This window comes from Macaca nemestrina, chromosome 12 (assembly GCF_043159975.1).
Source record: "Macaca nemestrina isolate mMacNem1 chromosome 12, mMacNem.hap1, whole genome shotgun sequence".
In the NCBI taxonomy this organism is placed as follows: Eukaryota; Metazoa; Chordata; class Mammalia; order Primates; family Cercopithecidae; genus Macaca; species Macaca nemestrina.
Window position 1 is genome coordinate 15,380,597 of NC_092136.1, and position 26,358 is coordinate 15,406,954.

Genomic DNA, 26,358 nt, shown 5'->3' on the forward strand with positions numbered 1-26,358 from the left:
GAGCTCAATTCTCCCCTCTTTACCTTTGAAAAAGAAAAACCCAGATGAAGGGGCTGCTTTCGAAGGAGTGGAAAGGGGTAAGGGTGAAACAGCTGGAGGACAGCCACAGTAGGAAGCTGTTTCCATCCTTTGGGGAGGAAGCAGAGCTGAGGAAGGCAGCCACTGCCCACCCATGGCTGAGCAGGGAGAAATGAATACCCTCAACCTCACTTTCCTCCTACCCCCAGTCTCCCATCAAGCCTCTTACCAGAAGGCAGAGGGCAGGGCAGGCCTTTGACACAATCCACAAAGATCAACCCTTCTGGAGCTCAGAGCTATTACAGAGAAGCCTGGAGAGTGCATCGAGACAGCCAAGTAGAGAATACAGCACACTATTCTTAAGTAGGGTAATGTAACCTATCATTTAAGCTGACTGCTGATATGGTTTGATGCTATCCTGCCCTCTTATATAATTTCTATTTATTATGCTGGGTCATTGCTTTCTATAATAGAAATAATGGAGATTTTTATTTAGTTTTCTAGTTCTTATGCTTTCTCCTTTTTTTTTTTTTTTTTTTTTTTTTTTTTTTTTGAGACAGAGTCTCACTCAGTCACCCAGGCAGGAGTACAGTGGCGCAATCTTGACTCACTGCAACCTCTGTCTCCCGGGTTCAAGCAATTCTTCTGCCTCAGCCTTCCAAGTAACTGGAATTACAGGCATGCACCACCATACCCGGCTAATTTTTGTACTTTTAGTAGAGACAGGGTTTTACTATGCTGGCCAGGCTGGTCTCAAACTCTTGACCTCAACTGATATGCCCGCCTCAGCCTCCCAAAGTGCTGGGATTACAGGCATGAGCCACTGTGCCCGGCCCTGAATTTTTTTTAATTTGATCATTTTTTTCAATTGTTTTTCTTCTGCTGCTTTGGAATTTATATATCTTGTTTTTATTCTATTAACAATTATACAAGTTTTTAATTCACTTGAGCCTTTATCTTTCAAATAATGCCAAGAATTATACAATGTATAGAGAGAAACAAAGCCGTTAGCACATCTTTACCTCTCTGCTTCTCCCACCCACTGGAAGATATGTTGGCATTCTTTAGTCCACTGCATTCCTTTCTAAAAACGTCAATTGGTTTCTTAGGCCTGAGCCTACAGGCTTTTGAAGGACCTGGAAACAGCATATATCAAAGGCCAGTGAGATAATAATTAGAAATAAAAGGCAGAGAGGGAAAAATGAGGCCAAATTACAAGGCTGGTGAGAGCATTTGTGGATCCTGAGCAAGTGTGTTCAGGCCAGGAATGTACAGCCCTGTTCCTTCCCCCAGATCAGCCATGGATCTCAGCGCCCCCAATTCTCCAACTGTTTCCAGTTCCCATCCTTCCTCCGCACAGTGCCCAGCAGCACCCACCAGCCCTGGGTCCTGGCCAAGCTCTTGAGTTACTTTAACAGGACCTGGGTAGGCCTGGTCAGTTCTGACAATAGCAACTTTGAGTGGCTGGAGCAACAGCTGCAGAAGCAGATCGGGGACGAGGGTGGCTGCGTGGCCTTCTCAGAGATCAACAGTGTAGATGACAGCATCAACAGCGCGGCGAACATCATCACCCAAACGCCTGCTGCCATGGTCATCATCTATGACTGCTACCGTTTTCACTTCAGACTCCTGGTGGGAGCCCTTCAGGGAAACAATGTGACTGGAAGGACGTGGATCTTTTCCACCTCCTTCGCATTTAACCCCTCAGTGCTGGGTCCCAAAGCCCATGAGTTGCTGAACGGCAGCTTGAGCCTGACCATCCACTTAGGAATAATACCTATCTTTAGGGATTTCCTGTTGGCGCTGTGCCCAGCCCCGTAACCAGGCAACAGTCTGATGAGGAAGCTGTGGGAGGAGCTGCAGGGATGCAGGGGGTCTGGATTTGGGACTTCCATCCAAAGTGCCAGAGAAGGGGCTTGGCATCGCACAGGGCTGGAGAACATGACCACTGCCCACCTATCTGCCTTCAAACTTCCGGATCTAACTGCCATTTACCAAGCCCACCTGGCAGCCAAAGCCCTGTGGGTCGCCCATCCGAACTTGATGTCCTGCTGTCCGAGAGAGGGACCGTTCCTGGGAGGCACGTATGCCAATGCGTGGGAAGCCAGGCCTTCTCACGTGAGCGGCCAAGAAGCCTTTCCCAGTCCCTGTCCATTCCAGCTTTCTGTGAGCCTTGGACTAGCAGACAGGCAGTGTAGCCTAATGAAAGGAAGATCAAATTTAGAACCGAAGTGATTTGGACTCAAATCTCAATATGGGATTTCTCTGGGGCCTTGTCACTTACCTTTCCTGAGCTTCAGCTCTCTCCTGTGTAGATTGAGTATATAATAATATATACATTGTGGGTCGTTATGAAAATAAGAGATCATGCATACAAATGCTGGCTGGTGATTAGTGCATATTATGGGTTACAGCTTTATCCAGGTGGTTTGACGCTGCTGCTAATAATGGTGATGACATCAAAACAGCCAAGGGCCTTAGAAATCTGCTGGTCCAACACGAAGCAGGGAGATCACAGAAAAAGAGTGGCAGAGCTGGAAGAGAACGCAATTGTCCTGACATCCAGCCACTACATGCCAATGCTAACATGCAACAAAGACCATATGAGATTCACAGTAGGAAAGAGTTAACCACCAAGTTAGAAAACTGGTAAATCTGCAATGTAGAATATGCAATCCAGCACCGACACCCATTCTTCATGGGCTGCTCACGGACAAGGACCGGAAGGGAAGTTTAGGTGGTCTTCTCCTCATAGTAAGAGAGGTAATGCTGGAACAAGCTCAAAGAGATGAGATAGAGTTCAGAGGACAAAGGCCTCAACCAGCAACACCAAGAGAAAAGCACTGGGTTTTCAGCTAGAGGAAGAGCTGAGCCTGAGTGCTTGGCCTAATCATCAGCCTTCTCTGTGTTCGAGGTCTCTTTTCCTCTCTGGTCATTAGGTACTTTAATCAAAAAGACCTTGGGCTGGGCACGGTGGCTCACACCTGTAATCCCAGCACTTTGGGAGGCAGGTGGATCACCTCGAGTCAGGAGTTCAAGACCAGCCTGGCTGACATGGTGAAACTCTGTCTCTACTAAAAATAGAAAAATTAGCCAGGCATAATGATGTGTGTCTATAGTCCCAGCTACTCAGGAGACTGAGGCACGAGAATCGCTTGAACCTGGGAGGCAGAGTTGCAGTGAGCCGAGATGGCACCACTGCACTCCAGCTTGGGTGACAGAGTGAAACTCCATCTAAAAAAAAAAAAAAAAAAAAAAAAAAACTCTGAAATTTATAACCATGGAAGGTGAGCGCAGATCAGTAATTTTTACTGTCTGTTCCTTGGAGCCTCAGAGTTCTACAGGGAGACTTAGGTGCCCCAGCTGATGGAACAGTTCTTCAGGCAGGGAGAGGCTTGGGGATGGGGCTCTGGACCCCATAGCTGCCTATACCAACCAGAGATGCTCTATTTTCTCTGCCTAATATATTAGTATGAAGCATAAGATTTTACTTGGAAAAGAAGATTTTTCTTAAAAAGTAGCAACTAATGGACTAGACGGTCAGCAAAATTTTCTCAGTAAAGAGCCAGATAGTAAGTATTTTAGGATTTTCAAACCATGCAGTCTCTGTCACAACTACTCAACTCTGCCGTTGTAGTGCAAATGCAGCCATAGAAAATCCCCAAACAAATCAATCTGATTGTGTTCAATAAAACTTTATCTATAAACACTAAAATAGGAGTTTCGTGTATTTTCCATGTATCATAAAGTATTCTTCTTTTTTTTCAACTATTTAAAAATGTAAAAGTCATTATTAATTCACACATCACACAAAAACTAGGTGGCAGACTAGCTTTGGCCAACAGGCAATAGTTTGCCAACCTGTGGCCTAGAAAATCTCCAGCAGAAGGAAGGGAGGTGGTGACAGCTGCCTCTTCATAGCATTCATAAGACATCTTAGTAAAGATACCAGGGGTCTAGGTCCAACAGAGGGAACTGGCTCTGACAGCGAAGGTCAATTGTTAAATTTTCAGGAATTGTGCAAGTCATTTGTTAAACCACTGGTAGCTTCAACCTGGCCATAGTGGGAGTATTTACACCAGGGAAATCAGCAAACACCAAAAATCCTGGCTTCAGAAGAGAGCCAGTTGTTCAACATTAAGCACATATTGCAAATAGCCATGCAAAGTTTTAGTAATAAAGTCAAAGTAGAGCAAAAATCCTTTTAATATTAAAAGAAGGCTGTCTCAGTCCATTGGTGCTGCTATAACAAAGTAGCACAGACTGGGTAACTTATGAATAACAGAAATATATTTCCTACAGTTCAGGAGGCTGAGAAGTCCAAGATCAAGGCACCAGCATGCAGTCGCTGGTAAGGGCCTTCTTGCTGCCTCACATGGCTGAAGATAGAAGGGCAAAAGGGCCTAAGTTAGTAGTTACCTCCAGCCATTTTTTTTTTTTTTTTTTTTTTTTTTTTTTTTTTTAGAGATAGAATCTTGCTCTGTTGCCCAGGCTGGAGTGCAGTGGTGCGATCATGGCTCACTGCAGCCTCGACCTCCCAGGTTCAGGCAATCAATCCTCCTACCTCAGCCTCCTGAGTAGCTGGGACTACAGGCATATGCCACCATGCCTGGCTAAATTTTTTTTGTATTTTTTGCAAACATGGGGTTTCACTATGGTGCCCAGACTAGTCTAAAACTCCTGGTCTCAAGCGATCCTCCTGCCTCAGCCTCCCAAAGTGCTGGGATTACAGATGTGAGCCACCACATCCAGCCTCCTCCAGCCCTTTTTACAAAGAACTAATTCATTCATGAGGGTGACTTAATCACCTCCGAAATGCCCCACCTCATAGTACCACCACCATGATAATTAAGTTTCAACATGAATTTTAGAGGGGACACAAACATCAAACCATGGCAAAGATCTTCAAACTAGGCTCAGCTTCTTTAAGATGGCTTTTAGGTAATTTCATTGGTGCTTATGTAGGATGAGTTCTTAAAGGCTGTAAGAAAAATAATAGCTAACACCTTTTTCATGTTTTTTATATTGAGTAACATGCTAAGCACTTTTATGTATTAATGCATTTAATTTTCAAGATAACCCTATTGAGTAGGTCCCCTTTTTACAGATGAGAAAATTAAGATGTAGAGCAAGATCTACAAAGTCGCATCATTGATTCAGATAGAGTGAGGAATGTCACCAGGAATCTTGGCTCAGGACTCTAGAACCAGTTCTGCTCCCAACCAAGTCATTTGCTCAAACTTCATCCTCTAGTTCTTATGAGCTTTCATAGCGCAGTTCAACACACGCGCACACACACACACACACACACATATCTTTGATTGGTGCAAAAGTAATTGTGTTTTGTTGTTCTTGTTGTTATTGTTTGAGACAAAGTCTTGCTCTGTCGCGCAGGCTGGAGTGCAATGGTGCAATCTCAGCTCACTGCAACCTCCACCTCCTGAGTTCAAGTGATTCTTCTGCCTCAGCCTCCCAAGTAACTGGGACTTCAGGCACGCACCACCATGCCTGGTGAATTTTTAGTCAGACGGCGTTTTACCATGTTGGCCAGGCTGGTCTCAAACTTCTGACCTCAAGCGATCCACCCATCTCAGCCTGGGATTGCAGGCATAAGCCACCACACTTGGCCTCAAAGCATGCATTTTTATGTCACAAGTATTTACTAAGCACTTGTGTTTTCATGCACTTTATATACTAAACACAAGTATTTTCATGCACTTGGAGCAATGAGGGATACAGAAATGTACAAAATGTGTGCTTGCCTCAAGATGTTTACATTGTAGTTGAAAGAATAATAAATAAGCAAAAATATTGGTATTGGTAAAAATGGCACGTGCAGGAGTGGGAAAGTGATCCAGCTAATTCAAAGCATGGGATGGCCAAAGGAAAAGAACAGTAGAAGGAGAGGTTGGAAAGGTGGGTAGGAGCTCTATTATAAAGAACTTCAAAGGTCTTCTTAAAGAGTTCCAGGTTTCTGGAAAAGATGACCACCTCTTTTCCTAATCACAAAATCAAAGCCAATCCCACCTTTTCCAAAGATGTCAAAAGATCAAGCTGCTGGATCTAAAGTCACTAGAGGGATTCCTGAAGGCACTCTGCCTATCTTCCTTTTTCTACTCTTTCTTTTTCAGCTTTGTTCAGGTATAATTAACAAATAAAATTGTATGTATTCATGGGGCACAATGTGATGATTTGATACGCATCTACATTGTGTAATGGTTACCAAAATCAAACTAATTAACACATCCATCACCACCCATAGTCACCATTTATCAAATTTCAAGTAAACAATACTGTATTATTAACTACAGTCACTATAGTGGACGTTAGATCCCCAGAATTGGTGGTTGCCATGGGATGGGGGATGGAGGATGAAGGAGATGGGGAAATATTGGTGCAAACTCCCTTTTCTGCTATTTAAGCTGTTCCCAAAAAGAATGATGACAGGGTTTTGATAGTCACATAATCCAAGAGTGTCTCAGCCATGAAGAGTTTAGAATACACTGAAAAGACACTTCTTAGTTTATATCTGCTTTCTTTTTACTTCTTACTGTGAATTTAATATTTTTATTATATATATATATATATATTTTTTTTTTTTTGAGATGGAGTTTTGCTCTGTCACCCAGGCTGGAGTGCAGTGACACGATCTCAGCTCACTGCACCCTCCGCCTCCTGGGTTCAAGCAATTCTTCTGTCTCAGCCTCCCAAGTAGCTGGGACCACAGGCATGTGCCACCATGCCCAGCTAATTTCTTTCTTTTTTTTTTTTTTTGGAGAGATGGGCCAGGCTGATCTCGAACTCCTGACCTCGGCCTGCTAAAGGGTTAGGATTACAGCTGTGAGCCACCATGCCCGGCCTAATTGATATATTGAAATAATTGTTCATATTCATGAGATACAGTGTGATATTTCGGTACACGTATACAATATGTAACGATCAAATCAGAGTAATTCACAAATCCTTATCTGCTTTTAGTCAAAACACATTTTTTTATCAGCCACACTTCTTTGTGTCTTCAGGCAGGACTGAGTTTTCTATCCTAGGTACCAATCCTATCTGGCACAAAGAAGGATGCTAAGTAATTTGTATGGATGGATTGTAAAAAATTGGATAGGTTTCTATTCATAAGACCAGCCTATCTGTGAATCAGTCTTAGGCAAGGCCTAATGTTTCAGATTGCCATTATCTTGACTTTCACTTCCCTACCCTGGTCCATATAGATTAACACAAACTTGGAACATGAGAAAACAGAACTCTTTTCATAAAGTGTACAGAGATAAGATGCCTCCCTCCAAGGCACCAACAAGCATAGATATGGGAGAACTGTCCAGTGATGTGGAGGAAAGGCTCCTAATGTGAGACAGAGTCTCGCTCTGTCACCAGGCTGGGGTGCAGTGGTGAGATCTTGGCTCGCACAACCTCCACCTTCTGGGTTCAAGTGATTCTCTTGGCTCAGCCTCCTGAGTAGCTGGGATATTACAGGTGCCCACCACCACGCCTGGCTAATTTTTTTTTCTATCATTAGGAGAGATGGGGTTTCACCATGTTGGCCAGGCTGGTCTTGAACTCCTGACCTTGTGATCTGCTTGCCTCAGCCTCCCAAAGTGCTGGGATTACCAGTGTGAGCCACTGCGCCCAGCTACTCCTAATCAATTTGTTTACTGTTATCTTCCATCCCTCTCTCAGGTGCTCCATTATGCCTGAAAGGTTAACTTCGCCACCAAAGCCCAAGAAGAGGTTTTCTTCACCAAAGATGGGGAAGTGCTGACAACGTTTGATGTTAAAAACATCTATGTTCTCCCAGACCTGTCAGGAAGGACAGCCATTGTTGGACACTTTGACTTCAGAGCACCTTCTGGAAAAGATATTCTGTTCGATGACAGCGCAATTGTCTGGGCAGAAGGACTCTTAAAGATTAGAGCTGACAGCACCCTAAGAACCAAGACCACACAGCACCTCTCACATTTCAAGCTCCAGGAGTATTTGTCATATTGAACTCACTTAGGATACTGGGTCAAAAAGGGGTGGATTATTGACTTACACAACTCTGAGGCTGTTCAGAAAATAAAACCTTCCAAACTCCCTGTCTCCCAAAATTAGGGACCTTGCTAAAGGCAAAGATAACTGATGAGCCAATGGGAAAGTAAATTACATACAGTTGCCAATTCAGGTTTATCCTGAGATGGTCAACTCCAGACACCTGGAGATGTTACTGCTTTAGCCTTGCAGACTTATGTCAAGAAATAGGCAATCGATGCTGAGCTTTTTTAAGCAGTGGAAAATAACCCATGGAATCCCATTAGTCATTTTCCAGACCCCTAAGTATCTAAGATCACCAGAGGGAGAAATTCTTTTTTTTTTTTTTTTTTAGATGGAGATTCGCTCTTGTTGCCCAGGCTGGAGTGCAATGGCACGATCTCGGCTCACTGCAACCTCTGCCTTCCAGGTTCAAGTGATTCTCCTGCCTCAGCCTCCAGAGTAGCTGGGATTACAGGCACCCATGACCACGCCCAGCTAATTTTTTGTATTTTTAGTAGAGATGGGGTTTCACCATGTTGGCCAGGCCGGTCTCAAACTCCTGATTTCAGACGATCCACCCACCTCAGCCTCCCAAAGTGCTGGAGTTACAGGTGTCAGCCACCACGTCTGGCCAGGAAATTCTAATTTAAGTGCAGTTACATCTCAACTATCATCACGCCTCCTGCAGTTTCCTCTAACTCGTGTAGGCAGGGTTAAACACTCCCTTCACTGAGCAGCTATAGCATTTTTCACCTACCTCTATGAAAAGAGTAAGAAAATGACTGTAACTGGTATAATATGTTCTATCTCTTTTCTCTGTGATTTCAAGCTTGTTCCCACTGGTCTCACCTTAGTCAGGCATATGGTTTTTTATTCCCACGACTATCACACCTCAATGTCCAAATCATCCCACCCTGAGAGGAGGGAACAAAGTTGCTGAAGAACAAGGCAGCATCATCGCCCCGCAGGCAAGGGGCTGACCCCGCCTGTTGAGATCTTCACTCAGTACTGTTTCAGGTATCTCACAGCCCAGGTACTTACCTTCTCACTCGCTTCTCCTTCCCCAGACCACAGAATCCCTGTATCAGACCTTTCTAAGGAAACTCATTCTGCAAGCACGATCTGAATCTCAGTTGCTCCCAACTTGGAGTGATTTTGCCTCTCACTGGACAATGGCAATGTATGGAGACAATTTTGGTTGTCACAACTTGAGGGAGTGAGTGCTGCTGGCATCCGGTGGGCAGGGGCCAAGGTTGCTGCTAAATGCCCAAAGATGCACAGGACAGTTCTCCATAACAAAGAATTATCCAGCCCCAGTGTCAGTAGTGCTGAGGTTTAGACACCCTGGACTCAAGGAACCCTTGAGTGGTGCTGAGGCTTAGCTAGTGTCTGTAGTCTTTGTTTCTGATTCACTGTGGATGGCCCAGTTCTGTTGGGGCTGGGCGAAAATTAGTCCCTTAAATATAAACAAACGGATTTGACGAGCCCAGGGTGAAAGACAAACTCTTCAGTTAACACTCCAGAATATGATCCCAGCTCACTAGCATTTGTTGTGCACTCACAATTCTGGTCACTGGGATATGGACTTCACTTGCCTCGTCTTATTTAATCCCCACACCATCTTCAAAATACATATTATTACGACCAGGCACAGTGGCTCATGTCTGTGATCCCAGCACTTTGGGAGGCCAAGACAGGTGGATCACTTGAGGTCAGGAGTTTGAGAGCAGCCTGGCCAACATGGTGAAACCCTGTCTCTACTAAAAATACAAAAATTGGCCCAGCGGTAGTGGCATGCACCTGTAATCCCAGCTACTCGGGAGGCTGAGGCAGGAGAATCACTTGAACCCGGGAGGCGGAGGTTGCAGTGAGCCAAGATCATGCCACTGCACTCCAGCCTTGGTGACAGAGTGAGGTCCTGTCTCAAAAAAAAAAAAAAATACATATTAATACTACAACTTGAGTATCCCTTATCCGAATTGCTTGGGACCAGAAGTGTTTTGGATTTCAGAATTTTTTCAGATTTTGAAATATTTGCATATGCATAAGGAGATATCTTAGGGATAGGATCAAGGCTAAATACAAAATTCGTTTATGTTTCATATACCCCTTATGCACATAGTCTGAAGGTAATTTTTTACAATATTTTTAACTATGTTGTGCATGAAACAAAGTTTTTGTATGTCAAGTCAGGTGTGGAATTTTCCACTGGAGGCATCATGTTGACACTCAAAAAGTTTTGGATTTTGGAGCATTCCAGATTTCAGATTTTCAAATTAGGGGTGCCCCATCTACATCTCCATTTTATTGAAGAGGCACCTGAAGCTTAGAGAGGTTAAGCCCAAGACACCCAAACCAGCAAGGGCAGAACCAGAATTCCAGCCAGCAAGATGTCTTGTTTTCCCACCACACTCAAAATCCCGAAGAGCTTATTCTTACCCATCACTGTTTCCCTAACACTCTGTACAGTACCTGATCTATGGAACACATTTTTAATTATCTGAGTAAGAAATGAAGGAAGAGGAAAATGAAGGAAGAAAAGGAAAAAGTGATAAAGAGGGGTTTAATAAGGGAAGGAGTAAGAGAAAGGAAGAGAGAGAGGGTCCCAGTAAGTGAAAACGATGAGGCTTATTCCTCCACGACCTGAGTGCACAGATGTTGCTCAATTCCCCCTGCAGTCTCCCCAGCACTCTCTCCCCTCCACTCTCTCCCCTCTTGTGTGTAGGTCCCTTCCTCTGTCTGCAGCAAAAAATGTCCTGAGGAAACCAAGAAGTCAACCTATTTGAGAAGTCAAAATGCTGCTACAAAATCCTTCCCTGCCCCAGAGGAGAAATCGCAATGTCACCAGGTAAGGAGGGAGGCTGGTTCTTGGTCAGAGCGTGGCCAGCCAACAGCCAGAGTAGGCTTCAGATGAAAGCTGTATACACATCAAGGAAATTCCTTCAATGGAAAAGTCCAGGGAAGTGAGGATCAAAAAGAAGATATCAATGTGACCTTCCCAGATGCTGCATTAAAGCCATTTGAGGCTATTACATTCATTCTTTCTTTTATCAACCATGAGTTTGTTCAAATCCGTACTTAGTTTAACATTTGGCATATGGTAGGCATTTCATAAATGTTTAAAAAGAATTATCCTAATGACATAATCCTTATTTTACTAAGGTGTCATTCCTTCAACGGATATCAACTGGCACCAACCATATACAACCACTGTGCTAGGTGCAAGGGTACCAACAACAAATAAGGCATGGCCCTGGACCCACAGACCTCAGGATATATTAAAAGAGAATGATACTGTACCCCTACACCTAGCACAGCTCATCTCTCAATAAAGAAACTAGACTATAAAGTGAAGTCAATACTGTAATAAATAAATATTCAAGCATTGAGCCATGAAAGTATGTTGGAACAATTAATTCTAACAAAGAATAGGCAGGGAGACTTTTCTATGCAGGGGGTGGCATATGACACAGGCCTTAAACAACAAGCAAGGTTTCAAAGGCAATGAAGCGTAATAAGGATATTCCAAGCCAAGGAGGAAGTTGTTATAGTAAAGGCATGAAAGCAATAAGGAGCTGAGAGTGGTTTCAGCATCGATTGTGATGCAAGATACAGGAAGCAGGTGGTCAGATCACAGAGGACCTTACCTGCTGGACTCAGGAGCATGGGCTGTATTCTATAGAAAATAGGGAGGAGCCTCTGAATTATTTCAGTATAAAGGCAATGTGTATTTCAGTGTGTGTCTGGGGGAAATGAATAGACAAATAGACGAAGGAGGGAGATTGGAGCAGGAAGACCAGGTTCAGAATCCAGGTACTTGTCGAAGCCACAGCTTTGGACGAAGTCTCTTCAAAACTCTCCCTGGGAAAGTAGAGACTTTGGGAATACCTTTTGCCCTTTTGAAGAGAAAATTTCCACTGAATGAAGCTGAGAAGGAACCACCAGGTGCTGAAGAGAGGATGACAGAAATGAGAAATCCTTGAACTTGGAGACTAAGAAGACATGGAATCAAGGTATCTACGACCCTACAAATACATCCAAATCAAGGAGAGATCAAATAAGAATAAATGACTATTCCAGGGCTCAGGCCACAAAATACATCCTTAAAATCACTATGGAATAAAAAACTGTTAAGTTTTATCAATGTTGTTATTTAGAGAAGGGTAGAACGATTAAAAAAGAGAATCTGTGTACATACTAAGCACTCCATAAATATTCCTTAAACTAAATCAGCTGATGCAAGAATAAATCTGTAAATTAATTCGCTGTGGCTATGAATTACAACATTACCACAATGGTTGGTCAATTTAAAGGAATCCTAGATAGGAGCTGGAGCTTCCACAGGTGGTTGTCTCAGTGTTATTTCATGATAGTCTGATGCATGATAAGCAGCTGCTGTCAGGATTTCTGCCATCTGTGTCTTTGGCCCTAAATCCGAGGACATCAAGCAATCTGGAAGGCCCATCAAATTGAGACTGAAATATACCAAGCCTGCTGGAAAAGCCATCACAAGTCGTAGAACTGCTTGACCATGGAAAAATTTCCAAAAGTTTCCCCACTCTGTTGACTGACCCAGTTTCTCTTTCTCCTTTTAGATAGTGTTGCATGTCATTAGTGTTGCGTGTCAGAAGTGCTCTGACAACCAGTGGCCCAATGTGCAGAAGAGAAAGTGCATCCCCAAAACCCTTGACTTCTTGTTCTATCACGAGCCCCTTGACACGGCGTTGGCTGTATGCACAGCCCTGCTCTTCCTCCTTGCCCTGGCCATCTTAGGCATCTTCATCTGACACCACCACACTCCTATCATCTGAGCCAACAACTGCCAGCTCAGCTACCTCCTGCTGTCCTCCTTGGCCCTCAGCTTCCTCTGCCCCTTCAAGTTCATTGGCCACCCAGACCCCATCACCTGTGCTGTGCACCAGGCAGCCTTTGGGGTCACCTTCACGGTCTGCATGTCCACTGTGCTGACCAAGACCATCGTGGTGGTGGCAGCCTTCCATGCCACCCAGCCAGACACCCAGCTTAGGAGGTAGGCGGGGCCAGTCCTCCCCAGCACCATCCTCACTGCCTGTTCCCTGACCCAGGCAGCTTTGTGTGCACTCTGGGTGACCAGATGGCCCCCACAGACTTGAAACTCTAAAGAACCTGGGCCCACAGTGACTGTAAAGTGTGATAAAGGCTCCTTGGAACTGTTCTATGCCATGCTGGGCTACTTGAGTTTGCTAGATCTGGTCAGCTTGCTGGTGACCTTCCCCACCTGCCAGCTGCCTGACACCTTCAGTGAAGCAAAGCATATCACTCTCAGCACGTTGTCTGCTCCTGTGTCGGGGTGTCCCTCATACCTGCCCACATGCATGCCCACAGCAAAGACACCACGGCCGTGGAGGTCTTTTTCATCTTGGCATCAGGAGGAGGACTCATGTCCTCCCTCTTCCTTCCCAAATGCTACATCATCCTTCTCCATCCTGAAAAGAACACAAAAGACTAAATGTTTGGCTGGCATTATCTCAAGTGGGAAAAACTGAAGTGAACCATGAAGGGTGTGGCTTTCTCAGGGATGCCTCCCTGAACTCCCCACCAGGAGGGCGAACCTTCTTCTGAGCCCCATCACACAGGTCTGAACTCCTCCCTGTCCCTGAGCTGCTTCTATTTTATATTTCATTCTATCAAGGGGAGGGGAGACATGTTTGCAAATAATATTGTCCTTGATAGAAGCATCTGGTCTAATTCATTCCATGGCCTCTCAGCACCCAGCCAGCACCTCATACAGTGAGGAGACAGAATACGTGATTGGTAAATGAATGAATTAACTTATGCAAAATTAGCATTGGAAGAGGTCTTTGAGAGGAGACAGGTAGAGTCGTTGAGTGGAGCCAGAGAGACCTGGTTCATGTCCTCCTGCTGTCATAGCTGTATAAACCTGGACATGTTACCTTACCTCTCCAAGCCTCAGTTTGCTCCAAAGTAAAATGAGACTAAGACTTTTATCTTCGGGTTGTTGAGATGATAAAACAAGAAACTGTATGAAACGTCTCAGCATATGATAAACACTCAAAAGGTAGATATTTAAAGTCACCCAGCAAGACTCCATCTCAAAAAAAAAAAAAACAAAAACAAAAACAAGTGCTGAGCTGGATTTGGCCAGCAGAACTTTCTCAGCCAATATCCTAGGGGATGTTGATCCTGCAAGACGGAATGAACTTGCGTCCTTAAAGCTGAACAGAGCCACCCACCAGCCTGGAATACTCACTGTGGATACTTGCCAGAAAAAGAAAATCTTCATTCTTTAAGCTACACTATAGTTAAGTCTCTCTTGTTATAGAGACTTAGCATTTTACTTTACCTAATATATAGTCCATAACTCCAGACTATTCAGACCAGAGCCCCCTTCCATAGTCCTCACCCCTGTCCTTTTATTTTTTTTTAATTTCCATTTTTATTTTAGATTCAGGGGGTACATGTGCAGATTTGTCACAAGGATATATTGTGGGATGCTGAGGTTTGGATTCTGTTCATTCTGTCACCTAGATAGGAACATAGTACCCAATAGGCAGTTTTTCAGCCATTGCCCCCTCCCTCTCTCCCTCCTTTTGTGCACCTGTAGTCCCAGCTACTCAGGAGGCCAAGGTGACATAATATCTCTTATTCCCCAATATCTCTTATTCCCATCTTTATGTTCATGTGTACCCAAGATTTAGCTCGTACTTACAAGTGAGAAAATAAAATATTTGATTTTCAGTTTCTGCGTTAATTTGCTTAGGATAATGGCCTCCCACTACATCCACGTTGCTGCATATAATACAATTTCATTCTTTTTTATGGCTGCATAGTATTCCATGGTGTATATGTATTGCGTTTTCTTTACCCAATCTACCATTGATGGATACCTAGGTTGATTCCATCTCTTTGTTACTGTGAATAGTGTCATGATGAACATATAAGTGCATGTGTCATTTTGATAGAACGATTATTTTACTTTGGGTATATACCTAGTAATGGGATTGCTGGTTTGAATAGTAGTTCTATTTTTCATTCTTTGAGAAATCTTCAAACTGCTTTCCACATGGCTGAACTAATTTACACTCCCACCAACAATGCACAAGCATTCCCTTTTCTCTGCAACCTCCCCAACATCTGTTATTTTTTAACTTTTTGATAATAGCCATTCTAACTGGCGTGAGATGGTATCTCATTATGTTTTCATTTGCACTTCTCTGATGATTAATGATGATGAGAATTTTTTCATGTTTGTTTACAGCTTGGATATCTTCTTTTGATAAGTGTCTGTTCATGTCCTCTGCCCACTTTTTAATGGGATTAATTTTTTTTTCTTGTTGATTTAAGTCCCTTATAGATTCTGGATATTAAACCTTTGTCAGATGTATAGTTTGTAGATATTTTCTTTTATTTGTTAGTTTACCTGTTTGTCTTGTCAACAGTTTATTTTACTGTGCAGAAGCTATTTAATTAAGTCCTACTTGTCAATTTTTGCTTTTCATTGCAATTGCTTTTGAGAACTTAGTAATAAATTCTTTCCCAAGACCAATGTCCGGAAGGGTATTTCCTAGGTCTTCTTCCAGGATTTTTTTATATTTTGAGGTCTTACATTTAAGTCTTTAATCCATCTTAATTTTTGAATATGGCAATAAGTAGAGGTTCAGTTTCAATCTTCTGCATATGGCCAGCCAGTTTTCCCAGCACCATTTATTGAGTAGGGAATCTTTTCTCCATTGCTTACTTTTGTCAACTTTTTCAAAGATCAGTTGGTAGCAATGCGCAGCTTTATTTCTGGGTTCTCTATTCTGTCCCATTGGTCTATGTGTCAGTTTTTGTTCTAGTACCATGCTGTTCTGGTTACTGTAGCCTTATAGTATAGTTTTAAGTTAGATAATATGCCTCCAGATTTATTTTTTTGTTTTCGTTGTTGTTGTTGTTGTTTTTGCTTAGGATTGCTTTGGCAATTTGGGCTCCTTTTTTGCTTTCATATGAATTTTATAATAGTTTTTTCTAATTCTGTGAAAAATGACATTGATAGTTTAATAGGAATAGCATTGAATCTGTGGATTGCTTTGGGCAGTATGACCATTTTAATGACATTGATTCTTCCAATCTGTGAGCATGGAATGTTTTTTCATTTGTTTGTGTCATCTCTGATATTTTTAGCATTGTTTTGTTGTTCCCCTTATAAATATCTTTCACTTCCTTGGTTAGTTGTATTCCTAGGTATTGTATTTTTTGTGGCTGTTATAAATGGAACTGCATTCTTGATGTGGACTCAGCTTAAATATTATTGACCAACCTGTTTTTAAATATCCAAGGCAAGGAAACTGGGTTCCCACCTGCCTCCTCACTGTGCCTTCCAAAACTTGAGAGAAAAGACTCGACCCAGAGCTCCCTTCACTTCCTTGTTCCTAAGACTGTAGATGAGAGGACTGAGCATGGGCGTGACGATAGAGTAGAAGACAGATACCACCTTGTTGAAGTTGATGGAGGAAGTCACCTTGGTTCGGACATACATAAAGAAAAGAGTGCCATAGAAGAGGCTCACCACAGTCAGGTGAGCTGCACAGGTAGAGAAGGCCTTCCAGCGCTCAGCAACTGAGCGGATGTGCAGCAGTGTCCAGACAATGTTGCCGTAGGACACAGCAATGACCGTAGAGGAGGCCAGTAGCACAGCCAGAGACACCAGGAAATCCACAGTCTCCTTCCAAGTGACATCTGAGCACGACAAGGCTAGCAAGGGTGAGGCATCACAGAAGAAGTGGTCGATGACATTTGGGCCACAAAATGTTAGCTGAGACATGAGGTAGATTGGCAAGATGGGTGTGAGGAAGCCTACCAGCCAACAAGCAGCTGCCAGACGGATGCAGGTGCCCCAGGACACCAAAGCCCCATAGTGGAGAGGCATGCAAATGGCCACATAACGATCATAGGCCATAGCAGCCAGTAGGAAACACTCAGTTGCCCCAAGGAAGGTGAAGATGAAGAGCTGGGACAGGCAGCCAGCATAAGAAATATTCTTGCCACCATCCACACCAATAAAAACAGCCAGCATCTTGGGCACTGTAACAGAAGTGTACCAGACTTCAAGGCAAGACAAGTGTGTCAGGAAGAAATACATGGGTCTCCATAGTCGGTGGTCCAAGCCCACCACTAAAATGATGGCCAAATTCTCTACCAAGGTGAACAGGTACATGGTGAGGAAGAGTATGAAGAAGAGGAGGTGTGTTTCATGAATGCCAGCAAAGCCCATCATGACAAATTCAGTTACCTGGGTCCAGTTTTTGGTATATGGCTGCATCTGTGGCAGTGAGAGCTCAGCAAACTCATAGCCTCATAGACAATGAAAGCTCAAAGAGAACCTGTGAGGTTGGAGGATGTTGTACTAAAATGCCTTTCACTTCAGAAGAAAAACATGATGTAAAGACCCTGTTCTTACCCTCAAAGAATTTACAGTACATGAGGGACATGAGAAAACAAATAATATCAGTACAAAATGAAATGCACTGGCTAAGAATAAGACAGGGTACTATGGGCAGAAATAGCAGGGAAGCTCAACCAGTCTTGAGAAATCTTCCTGGAGAGAAGACTGTCTAAAGCTGAACCTGAAAAGGAAGTATAAGTTAGTGAGATAAAAGGTAGAGATAGAGAGAAGACATAGCAAGTATAAAATTCCAGACACCAGACAGGAGACTGTGCATTTGGGAAACTTCAAGTAGAGACAGTTTACCATAGAATTCAACAGCTTGATTTCCCAAGCAAGCATACCTGGCTTCAAATAAAAGAGAACCTCACAGAGTTGTTGTGAAAATGTAAGTTAAATAATTCCTGTAAAGCACTTAGCATCATGTTTGAGTCAATAAATGTCAAGGGGGAAATCTACATGTTGACTTCTCCTGGAATAATAGAGAGAGAAAAAATGACTGTTTCTGAGCCCGAGGAGTAGGCTGGGGCACCATGAAGGGCCAGCAACCAAATTAAGGGAAAGGAAAAAGCTGAGCTTCAGTCTAAAGGCCACAGGGAGCCTTTAAGAATTATAAGCAGAGAAGCAATGCTATTCTTTTTACCCCTTAGAAGGGGCAGGTTTGGAGGGGAACAAGGTAAGAGGCAGAAGCTGGGCACGGTGGCTCACGCATGTAATCCCAGCACTTTGGGAGTCCAAGGCAGGCGGATCACCTGAGGTTGGGTGTTCAAGATCAGCCTGGCCAACATGGTGAAACCCTGTCTCTACTAAAAGTACAAAAGTTAGCCCAGTGTAGTGGTGGGCACCTGTAATCCCAGCTACTCGAGAGGCTGAGGCAGGAGAATCACCTGAATCGGGGGGCAGAGGTTGCAGTGAGCTGAGATCATGCCACTGCACTCTAGCCTGGGTGACAGAACGAGACTCCATGTCAAAAAAAAAAAAAAAAAAGGAGGAGGCAGGAAGGAAGGCTGGGTTAGGAGGTTGTTGCAAGTATAGCATGGAGTGAGGGTGACTTTAACTGCGGAAATGCCAGTAGGAGAGTGAACATGACTGTTAAAAGACAGAATCAACATAATTGGGTTTGGATCCATACTGGGTTTGAATTTAAGCTTCAATATCAACTTGAAATATATGATTCGTGAATCCCATTCACTCATGGTCATATATTTCAAGTTGATATTGGAGCTAAATAATCCCATTTTTTAAAAAACAGATAATACAAAAGAGTTCCCAAGAGATTACTTCCTATCTCATTTTAGAATTAAATGAGAAAATATAATATCTCCATTTTTGTGCCAGTTTTAAAATACAGCCCCAAATTCTTGAACACTCTTCCCATCCAAAAGGAGGGTCTTTGGCCATTCCCATTGAATCTGGGTTCTGTGATGGCTTAACAGAATAAGGTGGAAGTGATGCTGTGCCAGTTTCCAGGCCCGGGGCTTGGAAACCATCAGTTTCCTCTTCTTGCTTCTTGAAACCCAGTCACAGTAGTGTGAGGAAGCCTATGTAGCCTGTGGAGGTGCCTAAGTGAAGAGGAACTAAGTCCCTCAGCCCTCAGCCCTAGCCAAGCTTCCACTGACAGCCAGCACCAGCGTACCAGCCAGGTGAATAAGCTGTCTGAGAAACAGACCATTCAGCCCCCATTGAGCTGGCCAAGCTGACACCAGCCTTCCCTGCTGAGCCCTCCCCAAATTAAAAATCTATGAGCTAAATAACTGATTGTTGTTTAAACCACTAAGTTTTAGGCTGCTTTGTTATGCGGTGACATAAATAAAGCAATTCTGTCCTAGTTGTATAACTTGGGCAAATTATTTACTGTTTCTGACCCTTTGGAGAAAAAAAATGTTTTGCTACAGTCACAGATTCCTGAACTGGAATTTGAATCCAGGTTTGCCAAGGTCTAAAGCCCTTGTTCTTTCCCCTATAAATAATTAGCAAGTTCCTTCTGGCTTCAGAATTCCTGGCAATGAAAGCATGTAGAGATACAAAATCAGAAATAAACAAGTTCAAAGTTTTCAGATTTCTGCGTGCGTCTTCACCATGCCTAACATCCCCACAGTGGGAAGTCTATAAACATTGGCTTCCTCTCACATAATTGCATTGCAGCCCCAGACACTTCATGCTTCTGTTGGCTCAAGGAAATTTCAGGACGCAATTCCCTCCCATTTATCTCCTTTGCAACCTCGCTTACAATGTAGCAGCCTCCAGACAATGATCACCTTTCCCAATGGAAACACTGCACACAGATGCTCTAGAAGTTTGACTTGACTTACTGTGTTAGACAGTTTCATCGTCAAACTCTCTGAAAAATTCATTATTTTTCATAGTCATGGAGAGAATGAGATTTAGAGTCAAACAGCTCTGGGATCAAAGCCCTGCGTCTACAATTTACTAGCTCGGTTGTGTCATCTATAAATTCTTACTACTATTTCTAAATCTTACCTGTCCTTTCAGCTGTGACTCAAGTTTGATAGTCCTGTCTTCACTAGGAAGCCTTTTTCCTTACCTCATTCCTCCAAACTCGTATGCAGGTCAAGCAAACAAATGCACAGCGCACCTGTTCTGACCTAGGAACCACGGTGGAGGGTACAGATGCCCCCAGCCTCTATCTCAGGGCCTGCTACAGAGCAGGTACCCCCAACATCCATCCTGAGGCCTGGTGCACAGCAGGTGCCCCCAGCATCCACCCTGGGGCCTGGTACAGACCAGGTTTCTCCAGCATCACCATGGAGGCTGGTACAGAGCAGATTCTCCCACCAGCTGCCCCAGGGCCTGGTACAAAGCAAGTGCCCCAAGCATCTATCTCAGGGCCTGGTACAGAGCAGGTGGCCCCAGCATCCACCCTGGGGCCTGGCACAGAGCAGGTGCCCCAGCACCCACCCTGGGACCTTGTACAGATGCCCCCGAACATCCACCCTGGGGTCTGGTACAGAGCAGGTGCCCCAGCATCAACCCTGGGGCCTAGTACAGAGCAGGTGCTCCAGCATCCACCCAGGGGCCTGATACAGATGCCCTCCCAGCACCCACCCTGGGACCTTGTACAGATGCCCCCCCAACATCCACTCTGGGGCCTGATACAGAGGCCTCCCCCCGCAATATCCACCCTGGGGCCTGATACAGATGCCCCCGCAACATCCACCCTGGGGTCTGGTACAGAGCAGGTGCCCAGCATCCACCCTGGGGCCTGATACAGATGCCCCCCCTAACATCCACCATGGAGCCTGGTACAGAGCAGGTATTACTTTTTAATACTTTCAGATCTCTGATCCATGGCTTAGAGAGAGGGTGCCAGAACCTGTGGGCTTTGTCTCAGGCCCAGATTAGCTACATTGAAAGGGTCTGCTCTTGTTTCTCAAAAACTGAAGGAGGAGTAAAGAAGTAGGATACAAGAGAAAAGGAGAGAGGGAGAGCCAAGGGCTAACTTTTTATCCCCTTGCATCCAGGCAGTGATGCATTTTACCTGTGGACCGAGACTTTTTAAGAACAGGAGTGTCTTCCCCACTATCTCTTTCCCCATCATAGAGCCAAGAGCTGGCAGGATCCTAGATCCCTGAGGAAAACCACTCACTTCTTCCTGGAGCAGGGGTTACCCAACATTTTCTGTAACGGATCAGATTCAAATAGTTTCAGCTTTAGGAGCCACAGGCAGTTTCTGCCACACATTCTTCTCTGTGGGTTTTTTTGTTTGTTTTTGCAACTCTTTAAAATGTAAAACCCTTTCTTAGCTCATGGGCCATACACAAACAGGCTACAAGCTGGATTTGGACCATGGGCTGTAATTTGCCAATCCCTGCCCTTGACTCACACAGGACTGTCACACGAGCGAAAAACACCACCACCTTACTGTGTTAAGCAGTAGTTACCCTACTTTATGGACACACATACCGCCTATGCCACCACCAAGCAGCCAAACTGTCCCCAAATTATCTGTTGTCTCTTGTTCTGCAGAGAAATGGGGGATGGGGGACAACTGATATCCGGGGTTTGGTTGGACACGCATGAGCAATTGCACCTGCACTGAAGCCCAGTGAGTCCTTATTGCTCCCCCTAGCCTAATGCTAATTAACAAACTGCAAGGGAACCTTTTCTTGAATTCCAAATCAGAAACCCAAAATCTAAACTGAATGATTCTAGAAAAACGCTTGAATCTCCATCAGCTCTTCCTCTACTGCCTGACACTCAATTGCATTCTTTGAGAGACTCAAGAAATGAACTCAAGTTGCCAAATAGATTGGATTGATACATGGAGAGCAACATTCAAAGAGTTTAAATGAATAAAATAATTTTTAAATGTGTCATTACTTCTTTTGCTAGTGTATATTAATGCACATTCATTCATTAAAAAGATTAAGAGAATACTCGCTTCAGCAGCATATATACTAAAACTGGAATGATACAGAGAAGATTGGCATGGTCCCTGCATGAGAATGACACACAAATTTGTGAAGCATTCCATATTTTTTTCTTTTTGATACAGAGTCTCGCTCTGTTGCCCAGGCTGGAGTGAAATGGCGCAATCTTGGCTCACTGCAACCTCCGCCTCCCAAGTTCCAGTGATTCTCCTCCCTCAGCCTCCCGAGTAGCTTGGATTTCAGGCACATGCCACATCCAGCTAATTTTTGTATTTTTAATAGAGACAGGATTTTACCATATTGGCCTGGCTGGTCTCAAACTCCTGACCTCAAATGATCCACTCACCTCGACCTCCCACAGTGCGGGGATTACAGGCATGAGCCACCATGCCCAGCCACATTCCATATTTTTAACAAACCTGCACATGTACCCCCTGAATATAAAAGTTGAAAAAAAAATAAAAAGATTGAGAGAGAGAATCTCACAGCTATCTAACTCCTGGAAATTTCTGAACCTATTAATTTTTTAACTCAGTGAAGTGGTTTATCCACAGTTCTATGCCTGCCAGTTCCTCATTCAAGCATTCTTCAAGGAGACCCTGAGTGCCAGGCATGGTACTAGGCATCAGGCCTCTAACCCAAAATGAGTTGCAAGTCCTGCCTTTTAAGAACCGTGTCTTTTAGGAAAGATAGAGAAGTACTCAAGGGTTAGGACAGAGATGTGATGAGCTAATTGCAATGTGTCTGGTAGAACAAAGTAGGGCGCAGTGAAGTTGGCATAGAAGGAAGACAGGACAGGTAAGATCAAGAAACAATTTCCCAATTAAATCGCACTGAGGGTGGGGGACGGTGGAAAGAAGGCAATCCTTAACTGACAAAACCAAGTGCAGTGGAGGGAGGGGGAGGCACCCCAGCAAGCCAGGGGAGAGGCAGGTGGAAGTAGCTAATATGCCCAGAGGAATCCTTAGAAGAGGTTGTGAGGTCCACGGAAAGAGTCAGGAGAGCATAGTGGTTAAGGCTACATTCAGGCATTAGACCACCTGATGCCTTCAAATCTCAGCTCCACCACCTTCTAACTGTAATCAGATGAAAGCAACCTAGATGGGAGGCAATGCCTAACCCAACAATGAATTTCTGATGGAATCATTTAAGACATCAGAGACAAGTCCAATGAGAAACTATTTCTGAACAAGAGTTTCAGAGCATCCAAATTCTACTCCTCTTCCCCCCCGCCCCAACACTTCTTCGGGTCATGTGTTGGTAGAAAGATGAGCTTCTCTCCAAAAAAAGGAGAAAGGAGTCTGGGCGCGGTGGCTCAGGCCTGTAATCCCAACACTTTGGGAGGCGGGCAGATCATAAGGTCAAGAAATCGAGACCATCCTGGCCAACACGGTGAAACCCCGTCTCTACTAAAAATACAAAAATTAGCTGGGCGTGGTGGTGGGCGCCTGTAGGACATGCCCTACAGTAGCTGGGCAGGGCGCCCCAGCTACTCAGGGGGCTGAAGCAGGAGAATCGCTTGAACCCGGAAGGCGGAGGTTGCAGTGAGCCGAGATCGTGCCACTGCACTCCAGCCTGGTGACAGAGCAAGACTCTGTCTCAAGAAAAAAAAAAAAAGAAAGAAAGAAAAGGTCATTTATGGAACCCCTCCCATGGGCTAGATTCTGATGAGCTGATACTATCTCGCTTCATCCCCACAATACTGTACTATGATCCTATGAACTCTTCTTGATATAGAGGTGTTATTTGTCTTAGTTTTCATGCAATTGAAATAACTGAAGGCTCAGAGAGACCGTAAGTAACAAGATCAAAGAACTACATGGCACAGAGAAGAGCCAAACCCCAGAGCTTCTGTCAAAAAAAGCCTGCGCTTTCCCTCCACACCGTGCCATTTTCCTCTGCCATTTCATTTCACCCAATGACGACGTGCCTGCAACCCTGCCTCCCTGCCCTGACTCGGAGGTTAATTTCCCTGCAGCTCAGAGCCCCGCCAAGGCTGGAGGAATATCCCACAGGCTCCAGTGAGCTGCAAAGCACAGTCACACTCCCAGGGCTATTAACAGCATCCGCTTCCTCTCCAGGGTTCAGGGAACTTTATCCGCCAAGTGCCATGCAGGGAAAAAGCGGTCAACCGGAGAGGAGAGGGTCACACGGGGCAATCACTAAATAAGGAGAAAGGCCGCACAGGAACTTGGCCCAATTTGATGTCCTCAAAAGATAGTGCTCCCTGGCTAAGATTTTCCCTAACAAATATGGAAAAACAGTTTGAAGCCCATGCACAAAAATTAAAACTTGGTTCCTGCAGCTATTTGCTTGTGCAGCTACATGACAAGCCTGGTGAGAGAGGCTGGATTTCTCCCTCTCTCAGTTCTCTCCACCTGGCATCTAGGGGACTGGTCCCAAAAAGTGAAAGGAACTGGAAAAGAAACTTACTAAGATCCAGGAAATGATTTCAAAAAAACAGCCAACAAACCAAGGTGAGCAGGCACAGCGGGTAGGTGTCATGAGACAGACAGCGGGGCTAGGAGATGCCCAGGATGAAGCCCAGAGACCTGCTGTCTGATTCCTCTTGGGTCCAGCTCATCGCATGCCTGCTTCCCCACTACCACTGCAACGTGACAGCAGCAGCACATCTCATTTTCCAACATGCAGACAGCCCCCTGTGGTAACAGCACCGTCTCTGAAATCAGTAGAGCTGCATTTGACCCTACCTCCGTCAGACCGTAGCTGTGAGCTTGTGACTTTGTGAGTTTGATCTTGCTGAGCCTCAGTGTCTTCATCTTCAAATGGGGAGGATAACATGTACATTGCTGGGCTGGACCAAAGATGGAAGGAGACGGCATTAAGGGAAAGTAGGGCCTTTGCTCCTTTTGCTCCCTCTACCATCTCTATGTGGCTTCCTCCTGCACTTCCTTCAATTCCCTGCACAAGGCCACCTTAACAGAGAGGCCCTTTCTGACCACCTATCTGAAAACGCAATTCCTTTCACTCTCTGATTCTCTTCTCAGTTTGATTTTTTGCGTCACAGCCTCATTGCCATCTGGTAGATATTTATCTGTAACATCATGCACACACACACATACACACACGTTCATGCAAAAGGAAGCTCCTTGAAGATAGTGCCTTTGTTTGTTTGTTCATCACTGTATTGCCAATGCCAAAAGAGTCACTGGCATGTAGTCTACACGCAATAAATATATAGTGATGTAATAAAAGGATGGTCGCATGCTCCTGGCATCCTGCTGACCCAGCGTACTTAGTTTCCTTTCCATTTCTAGCTACCTGTTTTCAAGGAAATTGAAAGAAAAGGAAGTTCACCAATACTTACAGAAAAGTCAATCAATTTGGGTGTTGTCCATGCGATTACTGCCAATGGACTATAAGACTGACAATGCCTGAAGGAATGACGTCTTGTATATCTGGAGCAGCCTGCTCTCATGGCCTTGGGTGGGAGGCAAACTGAATTGATTTCTACATATAATTTCTTTTTCTTAGCTACAGAATTTAATTTTAAATTTCCCGGAAAGTTGTACTCTATCAGCTGTTTTCAAACTCTGTTCCACCAAGTCCTAGATTTGCTTAGTTGCCAGGTAGCTGGGAAGATGAAGGGACCTAGCATGTGAGGCTCTCAAAAGCCCTGCTTCAACCAGCTAGTAAGTGACAGAGTCCAGATGAGAATCCAGCCCAGTGTGACTCCAGAGCCCACCATCTTTCCATCATACCACCTCCCCAGGGAGGCTGATATTCCTAAAATAAAATCTGATCAATTAACTGGGTACTTCTGTCATTATTCCAGGGGCTTCAATACTGAGCACATACAATCTGTTCCTCAAAGCTACTGATATATAGTCTCCCTATGATGGGAACAAATGGGAAATAGAGGTATACAAAAATAAGTGGGAGGCTTCTCCAGCCATATATATGACAGAGATCCCAGACCCAAACCAAGCCAGAGAGTCCACCATGGCAGACAGGAACCAAGGTGAGAATCAAGCTTTCTGAGCTTCTAGCTCCTAATCTCCAGGCAGGAATAACACCTATTCTTGTTGTCTGTCAGAACATTCTGTGAATTGATGGGATAGTGGATGTGCGGGTTCTTTGAAACTTGAAAGTTACACTCTGGTAAAACCTGTTTACTCTTTTGCTTCTATTGCTTATGGACTATGTGATGACCACAGAATTTCAATAAAGGGACAGCATGGGAATGGCCATCTGGTAGGACTCTGGGAATCATCATGAAGCTGCCCTGGAATAACAAAAGCAAATTAATTTTCTTTAGATTGTAGGTTTATTTGAGGTAGCTTGAGGAGGCAAACAGAGATGAAGGAGAACTAAAACCCCACAAAGTCTCTTGGCACCCCTACTCTATATGAGCTTAAGCAAATCAGTTGAATTCTGTGTGCCTCCATTTTCTCACTTGAAAACTGAGCTGATATTTAAAACCACAATGACTCTGTAAAAGAGCTTTTGGGCTGGGCGCAGTGGCTCACACCTGTAATCCCA

At 44.3% G+C, this 26,358-nt stretch overlaps 1 protein-coding gene and 1 non-coding gene across 2 annotated transcripts; one reads left to right on the plus strand and one right to left on the minus strand.

Moving 5' to 3' along the window:
• Window positions 1–16,387: 16,387 nt before the first annotated feature.
• On the minus strand, window positions 16,388–17,341 carry LOC105496078 (olfactory receptor family 6 subfamily Q member 1). Its single transcript, XM_011766144.2, has one exon. It carries the CDS (start codon window positions 17,339–17,341, stop codon window positions 16,388–16,390), a length of 954 nt encoding a protein of 317 aa, XP_011764446.2.
• Window positions 17,342–21,858: 4,517 nt separating this feature from the next.
• On the plus strand, window positions 21,859–21,965 carry LOC112429276 (U6 spliceosomal RNA). Its single transcript, XR_003021468.1, has one exon. It is a non-coding gene; the product is annotated as a U6 spliceosomal RNA (small nuclear RNA).
• The last annotated feature ends 4,393 nt before the right edge of the window (window positions 21,966–26,358 follow it).